The sequence below is a fragment of the Berghia stephanieae genome, chromosome 3, assembly GCF_034508935.2.
Source record: "Berghia stephanieae isolate SIO BIC M18660-M18661 chromosome 3, UCSD_Bste_1.3, whole genome shotgun sequence".
NCBI lineage: Eukaryota > Metazoa > Mollusca > Gastropoda > Nudibranchia > Aeolidiidae > Berghia > Berghia stephanieae.
Window position 1 is genome coordinate 18,609,367 of NC_088362.1, and position 13,428 is coordinate 18,622,794.

General features: G+C 36.9%; 1 protein-coding gene across 1 annotated transcript; it reads right to left on the bottom strand.

Annotated features, from left to right (window-relative positions):
• Positions 1–4,663: 4,663 nt before the first annotated feature.
• On the bottom strand, positions 4,664–12,129 carry LOC144969167 (uncharacterized). The gene is made up of 6 exons (XM_078908274.1): positions 12,073–12,129; positions 11,436–11,641; positions 10,217–10,408; positions 9,768–9,837; positions 6,606–6,653; positions 4,664–5,816 (listed from the first exon to the last, which is right to left on the bottom strand). The coding sequence occupies exons 1-6, from the start codon at positions 12,127–12,129 to the stop codon at positions 5,118–5,120; spliced, it is 1,272 nt and encodes a 423-aa protein (XP_078764400.1). The 3' UTR covers positions 4,664–5,117.
• Positions 12,130–13,428: the final 1,299 nt, after the last annotated feature.

Consider the following 13,428-nt stretch of genomic DNA (forward strand, 5'->3'; position numbering starts at 1 on the left):
TGGCTAAGATGTTGTTTATATTACAATGAAGAAAGAATGTAATATAAATATTGGAAGAGTTAAGAGATTTACTTACATCACATTCATGATGTGATTCGCTCTATTTCAATAAACGGTAGGTGCATTGTAACTGCAATAGTTGTATCATTCCGAGGATCATCAACAAAACGATAATAAACAAATATAAAATTCCAATACGTTTAATGTGTCAGACAGCTAGAAAATGTCTCGCGTTTTGACTTCATTCATAGGTGTAATCTTGAATACGAATCAACAACAATAACAACATGGTGCTTTTGTGTGTGTGTGTGTGTGTGTGTGTGTGTGTGTGTGTGTGTGTGTAAATTTTGATGGTGTTGTTGATTTCGTTGTTGTTGTTGTTGTTAATGGTGGTGGTGGTGGCCGTGATGATGATGATGATGTTGATGATGATGATGATGATGATGATGATGATGATGATGACGTCAACAAGATATCAACGATCAAACTAATAACTGTATTTTGTCGGTAAAACGGGGTCAGGGCCCGTCGCTAATAATTGAGTATACATCTCTATAACGTGATGATCGTGATTACTATGTTAGTAACAGTAACAATGATGGCGTTATAATCATGATGAGAACGTTGACAATAACGACGGAAATAACCGTTATACCATTAGTAGAGGTTTCCATGTGTTTAAAATGATAACAAAGTAATATTTCTATTTGAAACATATAACAATATCAATACATTTTAAAAGCAAACAAGTCCCATGATGAATATGGTGACAAATTTAAATACAAATTTCCTGAAATTAATTTTTTAAATGAATACAATGTCTTAACAAAAGATGAAACTTATGTAAAGAATGTTTCGGTCTAAAAAACCCTCTTCAGGAACAAACAACACGATATGTGGAAAGACGACCTCAAGAATGAAATGGATGTTGTTATTGTTTGGTATAATTACTAATTAATAGCACACGTTTCTCTTTGTTGAATAAAGGTTTAACGATGTTACGTTCTTTGTTATAATACAATAACAGGGGTAACAGTATTTCCATTTTGTAAGCGAGCCATGGATTTATTTTGTTGTTTCAATATTCATTGACTATAATATTATGAAATTGAAATAAAAATGAAAACGTTTTGTATACGGAGTAAATTGACACAAAACAATACAACAGTTATTTGAGATTTGGATATGTATTTATTCTGCCGTGTTTTAGATAACTTTTCTCACAAGCACTTTGTCCCGAGTGAATACTCTTCATTCAACAGTCGTAACGTCACTTCCTTCCTAATGACGCATGGTAACTTAGTAACACTGGCTCTAAACTATCGGAACAATGGCGGACGTCCGTATAAGATATTTCCCCGGCGAGCATAAAAGCGTATCAAGAGGAAAAAGAAAACATAAATTTGATCATGTTTTGACTTTTACCCATTCTGATCACAAGGCATATGAAAAGTTCTAGCCAACATGAAGAATAAAAAGTAATGATTTTCTTTGTTTAGAACCAAGATGGCCGCCGTTGCCGGGTGGCGTGACATCAGACTACTGAATCCAATTACAATAGACACCTCGATAACAGTCGTCATAATGTAAACAATGGTAATGATTGGTAAACATAGCAAACTAAACAGGTTTTTACAATCGATGGTATGTGTATAAGTAAAACACCCGCTTGATCAACAGATAGTGTGCGCTTGACTAAGAAGCTCACAACATTGCCATCCGGAGTATATTGAACCAACACACAAAACAATGCGCAAACTTAAATGTTTATAGTCTGGTTAATACAGTTTAGTGAGAACTAATAATAAACGCGGATGGCAAAAAACAATAACAAAGACCTGAGTGACGTCACTTCATTCTATCTATAGATAGTTCGAAGTTGACGTCACTCAGGTCTTTGTTATTGTTTTTTTTTGCCATCCGCGTTCATGAGTAATTCTCACTAAACTGTATTAATCAGACTATAAACGTTCATGGTTACACATAGTTGTGTGTGTTGGTCCGTTATACTTCCGGGTGGCAATGTTATGAGCTTCTTAGCCAAGCGCATACTATCTATAGATAGTTCGAAGATGGCTTAACTCAAGCCTTTGTTATTGTATTTTGCCATCCGCGTTTGTGAGTGATACTAACTAAACTGTATTACCCCGACTACAAAAGTTCATGGTTACACAGAATTTTGTGTGTTGGTCCGTTATACTTCCGGATGACAATGTTATGAGCTTCTAAGACAAGCGCATACTATTTATAGATAGTTCGAAGATCACGTCACTCGGGTCTTTTTTATTGTTTTTTGCCATCCGCGTTTATGAGTAATTTTCACCAGACTATAAACGATCATGGTTACACACAGTTTTGTGTCTTAGTCTTTTATACTTCCGGATGGCAATGTTGTGAACTTCTTAGCCAAGCGCATACTATCTATAGAACGAACTCAGATAACTATGTGTAAACTTAAACGTTCACAATAATATAATCTAGAACATTATGTGATAACTAGTCACCCATTTTATTATGTTTATAGATAGTTCGAGGATGACGTCACTCAGGCCTTTGTTATTGTTTTTGCCATCCGCGTTTGTGAGTTGTTCTCACTAAACTGTATTAACCAGACTATAAAAGTTCATGGTTACACAGAGTTTGTGTGTTGGTCCGTTATACTTCCGAATGGCAATGTTGTGAACTCCTTGGCCAAGCGCATTCTATCTATAGATAGAATGCGCTTGGCCAAGGAGTTCACAACATTGCCATCCGGAAGTATAACGGACCAACACACAAACTCTGTGTAACCATGAACTTTTATAGTCTGGTTAATACAGTTTAGTGAGAACAACTCACAAACGCGGATGGCAAAAAACCATAACAAAGGCCTGAGTGACGTCATCGGCATACTATCTATAAACAACCACTATGTTTGACCGAGCAAGTGTGAAGGTGTGTCACAAATTCCATGTTTTTGATTGGTCAAAAATCTACTGGTTAATAGATCTGTCGTCAATAGATAGTATACGCTTGCCCAAGGAGCTCACAATATTGCCATCCAGAAGTATAACGGACTAACACACAAAACTCTATGTAACCATGAACGTTTATTGTCTGGTTCATACAGTTTAGTGAGAAGTACTCATAAACGTGGATGACAAAAAACAATAACAAAGACCTGATTGACGTCATATTCGTTCCATCTATAATACATGATATTTCAAATGACTCCTCGTACTATTAGTTCAATCATGTTTCCATGTTTTATTAAACAAGTTAGCCGCTAGAAAGTCATGTATTTCAAAACTTGATCAGAAAACGTCTTTCAAATATCGATCGATTGAAATTACCTTCATCTTGGTAAACATTCTCAAACCTGGGACTTCGTGAGACTTCCAGAAGTCCCAGGTTTGGAGAGTTTTTGTCAAGATGAGTGTCATTTCAATCGATCGATATTTTTTTTAAAAGACGAGTTTTTTAGGGGCATTAAAACAAAAAAACAAGTGTTTTTCCAGAGTGCCGATAAGTATTGAATTGTAAGCTTCTATTTATTAGACGAAGACAGATACTGTGGACGTTTCGGGTCTCCCCTTTATCAACAAAACAGGATGAATGAAACACTACAGACGAATGTGATAATTTAATCCTGTTTTGTTGATTATTAAGGAACGTCCACAGTACGAGTCTTCGTCTAATAAATTGAAGTTTACAATTCAATACTTATCATTATTATTTTCCCTTCGAGCTTCAAAAAGCAGCATTTTCATTTTTCCGGAGTACGGGAATTAACAGGTTAACTGTGTGAAGAATAATTTATCATGACCTAATTAAGTAATGTTATTTATATAGTCATTATTCCGTTACTGCCCTACTCATAAAAACACGTAGTTAAAGAATTGACCACAAAAACTGGGTCCGTCAAAAGTCGATCAATTTGACTCTATCCTTACAGCCCTTTTCAGGATAACTTGATTAAAAAAAACAACTCAAACTGAAGAGAAATAAGTACATACTTATACATATTTTTGCAGCATATCAAGCTTCACAAAACAAAGATTTTTCATAAAATTTTGTGATGTACAAAACTTTTCTGATTAATCAAAATGCTCTTTGAATCGTAACAAATGTGACGATTTTCCTATAGTTGGGATGAAAATAAATAAAAATAAATAAATAATAAATAATAAAATTCCCTTTATTCATCCCCAAGGGGAAATTTATGTTTAGGATCTATTCCAAGGGAAGATTGGAATAACCAGGCGTCAGCCGCAGTGCAGCGCCGCAAAGTGAACTAGGGCTCGGTGACTTGCTCAAGGCCACACAGCGCAGCTGCCGGTGATCGAACTCGTTACCGATGAGCCACCCTGCCCCTAATCTTAGTAAAAACCGTTAACTTTCTGGAAGATTTTGATCGATTGACTTTTGAAGGACGAGCTTTCTGACCAATTAGAAAAAAAAAACAACTCAGTCTGACCTTTTTGTCACAGCACTACGTAATCTTTTTGGGATTTGTTGTCGCTTGTGAACTATAAATAAACAAAATATGCTGCTTTCTCCATAATGATACAAATGATTAGATTCCGTGAGATGCATTGGACGGCTTGATCATAAAGTTCAATTAGCATTAAGGTTAAGGTAAGGACACTCATTAGACTTTGGTTTGAGTTGTCTTTGATTGCCCCTATTAAATCAGATCGGATACAAACTTTCATATAAGAGGTAGAGTGTCTGAAGTACTCTAAGAAACAAGGAAGAAAGACTTACGGACACATTTTCTTGACAACTCAGATACATAATATGGTCTGTAGTTTCCTGTATTTGTCTAAATATAAGGTGTCATGTTGGTTTTAAATTGTCAATTGTTCATTAAATTGTAAACTGGTCAAAACGAATTTGGTATCAATATCTATATAACCGCCTTTTATACTTGCCGTCTCTGAGAGGATACTTATTGTAAGTCATGCTCCTATGCGCGTCATTAGCACTTCATTATAAATTTCACTATAGGTTATAACATAAATTTTGACTGTCCTATTATTGATAATATTACTATTATTGTTTCCATTGTGTCTTCATTGAGATACACATTTACATGACACAACATTATTTTATAAGACCAACTTCCCGGCACAGTCTCAACGATTGCAGAATGAACAAGGCCGTTTAATGAGGCGCATACATTTGGTCCAAAGATATCTTAGTTTTTGTCTGTAAGTTGAGCTTAGCGCAAGGTAGATGATTGGATTTGAAAAGTTATTGATCATGTAAGATGTAGGAGCCAATTTCAAGGTGATGTGTTCATATGTCGAAATGGGGAATGTATATCCGATGAAAAACGCTTTGACTGTCGCATAGTAGGGAGGAATCCAACTGACAATGAATATGCTTGTCACAAGAAAAAGCAGTCCGGTAATTTTGAAATCCCTCCGCTGTCTTTTGGCGTATTGATTCTGTGAAAACAGGTTTAAACTTTGCGAAGCGATGCATTGTGAGTCGGCTGTTACCAATGGCGGTGTTGGAAGTGAGCGATTCAAATCGCTTTTATTCTCTTCTGATTGGTTGTTCTGCGTTTTGGTTGCATCCACTGATTTATTCGTGACTGTTTCCGTTTTTGTGTTCACGTTTTGTACAATAACTGTAGTCTGAGGCCCAGGAACGATGAAAAGCTTTGGTACAGAAAGTCGTGGAGTTCTGTTCCCGTTGGAACTCAACCGCGGGACGTTTAAATGAGCAGAGGACGTCGTTTCTTGACTTGTTTCTGCCTCAGAGCATTTTTGTCTTGATAAACCTTTTCCGGGGACGGTCTGGCTAGTGAAATTCTGCATGGAAATCGGCTGAAAAAAAATATTTTTGAAATGAAGAAATAGATTGATAAACGGTTATCCAACTACATGTCAGCTATAGGGAATGAGATTAACGGAAGAGTAGCGTCCCTTGATTGGACGTCACCCATAGTCTGTGACGTCACCGGCTGAAAAGTTATTAGAGAGAGAACGTCATGTTGGTTGTGCGCATGCGTCTCTCGTCCCTCATTCCCTAATGACATACTATGATTACTAAACGTTTTAAACCAATCAATAAAAACATTCTCAACTCGATTTATTTCCTTTCCATATTATAATTCCTTTGTGAAATATAATAAGTAATCAAAATATAAATATGTCACTCGATGCCTTCATTCAAAAAAATATAAACAAAAATGAAGAAATGTTAAACTTTAATAAATAACAGAGACGAATTGACTGTAAATCTATTGGGTATACCCCCCCCCTCTCTCTCTCTCTCTCTCTCTCTCCCTCTCTCTCTCTCTCTCTCTCTCTCTCTCTCTCTCTCCCTCTCTCTCTCTCTCTCTCTCTTATTCTTTCATAACATGCACGAAATATTAAACAACTAGATGCTGTTTTTTTTAAAACACCATACATTCGTTCCAGTTTTCATGCATAATGATTTGTCAAGATGAAGGGGAAACTCAAAACGTTGGAAATTATCTATCTTATGTTAGTTATACCAGCTTTACTTTTGTCTTTTGTTTTATTTATCTATTTCTTCTTTTTATTGTTTGAGAACTGGATAATTCATAAACTATATCCACCATTTCAAAAATATCAACCAAACAAACTCACCACAGTGCGATCCGCCATAACACCAACTGTTTTACGTCTCTTACGAACCTGGTGGGAAATGAAGAAGAAACGGATCAAATTCATATCCTTCTATTTGGCAACGTGGCTCAGCGGTACGGTCTTTGAAAGGTACCGAATTCGAAAACCCGCTGCGCTGTGTGGCCTTTAGCAAGTCGCTTCGCCTCAGATCAGGTTCAGCCCTGCACTGCGGCTGACGCCTGGGTTATTCCAGTCTTCCCTTAGAATAGATACTAAAGACAAATTTGCCCTACGAGATGATTATATGGAATTATTTACTATCTTTATACTTTTAACTCTTGCATTGTGGCCCATTGCGCTGTGATCCGGAAGGCCCGGGTTCGAACCCCGCTTCAGGAACTTTCGTTTTTTTTCCTTGGGCAAGATTATTAACCCCCAATTTGATCATTGGACAACATGGGTGATTCCTGATGACTTCAGACATCCTGTTTGATGACTTATCTATATCCCTTCATGGAATGCCTAGGCGACGAATTCTTACGGTGCCGTTGCGAAAGGGCGTAATTCTTTTTTAAATTGATGACCCGCCCAATCGGGAACACACATTATATTTATCTCCGTATTACTCTTGAATGTAAAATAAAAGCACACCATCTCGTAGGGAAAATTTGTCTTTAGTGTCTATTCTTGGCAGTCAAGGATTGCTAGGCACCAGGAGAAGACAACACTCCAACCCAGCGGGTCCCCAGGTCGCGGAAAGGGGAACGCCCTGTAATGGGGTAGCATCGAATATCCAATAAACAGCCCCGGACAAAGTCATGGGAGGCCCTTTGGCAAGGCCGAGTACCCATCAGCCACCTTGCTCGGGTCACAGCGACTTGGAGAGGAAATGGGCGCTGCGAAGTCTACCAAGCCCACTGAAAGGTCTCGTGGGATTTGACGTGGAACAATCTAATGAGGAAGGCCCAAGACCGTGATGAGTGGCGTCGAATCGTGAAGTCTGCATCCCGAGAGTCCCCCCGACGACCAACCGGTCATGGGATAGAGTGAGTGAGAGAGAGTCTATTCTAAGGGAAGACTGGAATAACCCAGGCTATGTGGTCTTGTGGTCTTGTGGTAAGACAGCTCTTTGTTCACATTCTATCACCGTGATCAGGTGTAAAATGAGTACCTGGTCGTAACCTGCATTGTCTTTCTCCAAAAATAATTTGTAATATTCCCTAACGGGCATTATGTTTTGTTAAGTGTTGTTGCTTTTGGCTAGAGGTTGAGCACGTCTGGTGGATATTGCGGAATATAAATGTTCAATTTTGTTTTATTGCTGATTAAGAGAATCACTTTATATCCGTTGGGACCAATCATCATTTTGACTATAAAAAAAGACTGAATATCATGTTATACTTAACAATGAAAAGCACATTCAATCATTTCAAATTGTGTGGTCAATGCAATTAATCTCTAACGACACATTAGGGATCAAGCACTGCGATGTAGGATAAAGATATGAAAAGTGTGTATGAAACAGTGCCAGACAAAGCAAAAAAAATATACAAAAAAAAAATAGCTCCCAAAGTTTGAGTCTTTCTCGAGAAAGAGAAAAGGAGAATATTATGGCGAAATCCATTGCGACAAAGGAAGTCCTAAATACAACTACAATAGGGTTCAATAGTCTTGACGTCACTTCCCTCGTAATGACGCAATATAACTTAGTAACTGGTTCTAAACTATCTGAACAATGGCGGACGTCCTTATGAGATACATCTCCGACGAGCATAAAAGTGCATCCAGAGGATAAAAACATTATAAATCTGATCATATTTTGACTTTTATAAATAGTATGCGCTTGGCTAAGAAGCTCATAACATTGCCATCCAGGAAGTATAACCGACCAACACACAAAATTGTGTGTATCCATGAACGTTTATAGTCAGGTTAATGCAGTTCAGTGAGCATTACTCATTAACGCGGATGGCAAAAAACAATAACAAAGACCTGAGTGACGTCATCTTCGAACTATCTATACATTCTGATCATATGACATGTGAAAAACGTTATAGACAGCATGAAGAATAAAAAGTACCGATTTTCTTTGTTTAGAACCAAGCTGCTCGTTGCTGGGCGGACGTGACATCAGACTATTGAATCCAATTACAGGATGTCGCAATCAACGAATGACTTATTAGTACCGACACTCTAATTATGAAAATCCTTTGTTTTCTTTTTTTTTTCGCTGTGTCTGGCACTGCATGGTATTCGTTGTTTCATATGTTCATCTTAACCAATCTCTAGACGGGAACTTAACATTCATAAATTTGTTGCGGCTTTTCTCTCTTACCTTGAGCGATTGAATTTATTTTAGACATACGACTGATTGAACATTATCCTTCGTTCGCTATTGAGCGTGCGGTTTATTATTTGAGATGAAGATTAACAGAACATACCATCAAAAGGAGAATATTATGGTGGAATCCATTGGGACAAAGGAAATCCAATACAACAAAAGCAGACAACCACAATTACAGGATGTCGATATCCCTGAATAACTTATTTGTACCGACACTGTGATGATGAAAATCCTTGAAACTGTATAGATTGCATGTATCGCTGTTAAATAATATTTATTGTCATACAGATTAAATGAAAAATTCAGATTTTAATCACGTCCTCTTTACAAGAATAATAGCCACCTAAAGACTGTTTGTACAACAAAAATGTTCTATTAATTATTATCTAGTTTGCATTCGTGCTTAGCTAAGTCTTGACATTTGACCATGAGGTTAATTTCAGGTCTGTCTGTTACAGTAGATGCCTCTTAAGAAATAAGATGACCAATGAAGTGGTATAGAAACCAACATGAACTCCATGCGTTTAATCGTCTGAAGGACTACTACAATTATATAGCGCAAATATTTAAAGCAATATGTGAGCCATCGTCCCAAAACAGTATTATGTCGGGATGAACTAGATACCAAAAAGCCAAATAAAAGCTAAAATGGTCAAAATTTGAATTATTGCTATTCAGCATTTTAAGATACGATATTCATTCTATTTAATAAAACATACAAACTCATTGCAAGTCGGATATTTCTGGAAATAAATTCAATTTTCAGCATCTTAATCATTCCGAAATAATACCGTTTTGAGACGGGGGGTCACCTATGATCTACATCAAGGTAATCTTACCGTCCAAATTATGGCCATGTAGCAAATTATTACAGCAAAAGTGAGGGCAATGAACAGAGCAATGATGATGCTGAGGATGAAACAGTAATTGGAATAAGGGCAAATTTGAACAATCATGGTAGTGATCACGATGTTTATGTTGATGATAATGATGATGATGATGATGATGAAGATGATGATGATGATGATGATGATGATGATGCTTATGATGATGATTATGATGATGATAATGATGACAATAATAATGGCAATGATGATAATGAAGAGTATTTCTATGGTGACGATAAAGATAGTGATGATTGATGATTTGATGATGATGATGATTATTATTATTATTATTATTATTATTATTATTATTATTATTATTATTATTATTATTATTATTATTATTATTACTATTTTCATTTAAATCAAACGACCTTTATCGAATAATAATATAGTTTACTTACCAATAATATGCTTTGACCCAGGTCTTTTTTGTAGCGCTTGCGGCCACTGAGCAAACACCATTTGGAGTATTTGTATACATAAAAACTGTTGGAAAACCCATGATAAACGTGATGACGGTCAAGACCAAGCAAATGTTTTTGGAACGTTCGGCAGTCATGTCAAGTTTGGTCTCACAGCAAATCTTGATGTAACTGGTGGATGAAAATGAAAAAAATAAAACGAGTAAAATTTATCCTTTTTAAAATCTGTCGATGCGTGTCAAACTGTTAACTAGAGGATTTTAAACTAGAGTATCTCTTTAGAGTAATATTCACTAAACATACTCAAAGCGCTTTTACAGGGAGTATTAAGCAAACAGCAAAATTTAACATGTAGGACGAGACATGATCATCGTTATGCAATATTACATTAATTTTATTTTTCAACACAGACAACGGTGTTAACGATCAGGTAATTATTATTTTACATGAGGACGGTGAAGGAAGGTGATCAAATAGCCCTTTCCAAGGACTCAACTATACGTCGTTCAGAGCAGGGACTAGAGCTCTGGACCTTCTAGTCAGAAGGCGATTGTCATGCATACCACTAGACCTCATAACCGCACTTTCACCTAAATCATAGTGTTAACATGGTATTATGCTTGCTAGATATTTCATAAATTAGAACATTTGGGATGGAGTTAAAAGTTGGTATATATGATTGTATTTCGATTGCAACCTAGACATCATGCTAGTCTTGTTCCAGAATAAAATTATAATGAAGTTGGTGATCGAATGGTTCAAAATTAAAACAATATATGGAGTGAAGTGTGTGACTTTTTTCCCCATTCGCATCTCAGCAATGGAATAAACTCGACACGATAACTAAGAAAGCACCCAACAGCTAGAGCTTCAAACGGTTTCCTTTCCTCCACGCCAATATGAAGACCAGACCCGGGACAGGCTTTAACTGTCTTTAATTTGCTGAAGTTTTGGTCTGAAAGGAAGAAGATGATGATAATAATGATGATGATGATGATGATAAGGATGAGGATGGGGAGGAGGAAGAGGAGGAGGAGGAGGAGGAGGAGGAGGAGGAGGAGAGAGAGAGAGAGAAGAGAGAGAGAAGAAGAAGAAGAAGAAGAAGAAGAAGGAGAAGAAGAAGAAGAAGAAGCAGAAGAAGAAGAAGGCGGGACATTAAGCATAAATCATTATAGACCATTATAATACCATTTCTTACCGTTCAATGGAGATGAGCCCGAAGAGGAAGATGGAGACACAAACACTGGTCTGTGATACCCAGCCCACGAAGATACAATACGATGTATTGGTCAGTTGCACCCAAAAGCCTAGAAACTCTAGCAAGTACCCGGTAACACGGAAGACACACGAGACCAGGTCGAACAATGCCACGAAGAAGATATACCAGTCACAGCTGCTTTTATTCTGGGCGGAGAGTAGCAAAAGAATGAAAACAATCCTGTTAATTTTAGCGAAAGATCAATCGGTCATTTTCAAATACCTATCATAATCTCAATTAACTGTGTTTTCTTCTTCTTTATCATCATTACATCATCATCATCATCATCATCATCATCATCATCATCATCATCATCATCATCATAAACATCATCATCACCATCATCATCATCATCATCATCATCATCATCATCATCATCATCATCATCATCATCATCATCATCATCATCATCACCATCATCATCATCATCATCACCATTACCGTATCATTCATCAAGAACATAATCACCACAACCACTTTAGCCATTACCACCACTGTTATCTAATACCACCATTTCCAATACTTACTACTCTAACACCACCAAGCTGTACGTACGCTGTCATTTCAAAGCCCTGACCTTAAGTGAGACAGTTGTCAGCATCATTGCAATAATCACTCCCAAGACTCCTATCATTGTCTCAATATCGTAATTAATCATCCCAGATCCCGACTAAATATTTCAATATTGTGGGACTATGTGGCCTTGTGGTATATCATTCGTTTTCGGATTGGAATGTCCTGGGTTCGAGCTTCGCTCGGCGCATAGTTGAATCCTTGGAAAAGGATCTTTACTCACATTCTGCCACCGTAATCAGGTTTAAAATAAGTATATGGACGTTTACAGCGTTGTCTCTTTTGGAAAAATTGTAATATCGCCCAACAAGCGTCATATCTCGTTCTTTATGTTACCCGTTGTTGTTGGCCAGGTACCCTGTGTGTTAAGCGCTTTGAGCACGTTTAGTGGATATTGCTCTGTATAAAAGGTCACGTTTTAAAATTAATTGATTCAAGGACACGATCAATAGGCCTCAACAGTCGTGACGTCAGTTCCTCGTAATTATGCATAGTAACGTAGTAACTGGTTCTAAACTATCGGAACAATGGCGGACGCCCTCATGAAATATTTCTCCGACGAGCATAAAAGTGTATTCAGAGGAGAAAAACATAAATTTGATCATGTTTTGAGTTTCATACATTTTGATCACATGACATGTGAAAAAGTTCTAGCCAGAAGGAAGAATAAAAATCTTAACCCCAACCCTATCATCTTTAAAAATAACACACACACACACACACACACACACACATTTATATATATATGGCCAATATATATATATATATATATATATCAAGGAGGACTTTAGAAAGGAGGTTCGCCCTCGATTTTCAGTCCCCGCTAGTGGGGGCCATTGGTTGGATAACGGTTTCAAGCAAAACTACCACTTTTCTGCCTTTACAAGTTCCTTGAATGTGCAATAATTGATTCCGTCCATATAATTTCGGTACTTTATAATAAATTTGTTAAATTGGCGACCATAAGTTTTAAACAATATTTCTTATGTCTTGAATGATATGAAAATATACAAAAAGGAGTGAACTATCAACAATTTTACAGGCAAGTATGAACTGTTTTTCTAAGACGCCCTCTTACAAACTGAATGACTGGGTTTGTTATCTTTTTTGAAATCGAAAGTACGAATCTGACTTCAATACCTTTTAATAACTATGGCTAGTTTATCGAACCAGAATCTTTGAAAAGCGGTAAGTACAAATAATAATTGCGTAATAATTATTTAAGACATGTTTAGAATTAGCATCTGGCTGTAGTTCCTGCAGACGATAGTTGGACCCATTGTCGTGCTTGCTCTAATGGTGATCAGACTCTGACATCCTGATTCGGATTACTGTTTCTTATTTTATTATGAATTATGGC

Excerpts from the sequence above, each read along its gene's own strand:
- LOC144969167 (XM_078908274.1), bottom strand. The coding sequence starts at position 12,129 with ATGATAGGAGTCTTGGGAGTGATTATTGCAATGATGCTGACAACTGTC. Across the intron at positions 10,409-11,435 it reads GGGCTCATCTCCATTGAACG|TTACATCAAGATTTGCTGTG; the intron begins GTAAGAAATGGT and ends TTCATCCACCAG. Across the intron at positions 5,817-6,605 it reads TTATGGCGGATCGCACTGTG|CCGATTTCCATGCAGAATTT; the intron begins GTGAGTTTGTTT and ends ATTTTTTTTCAG.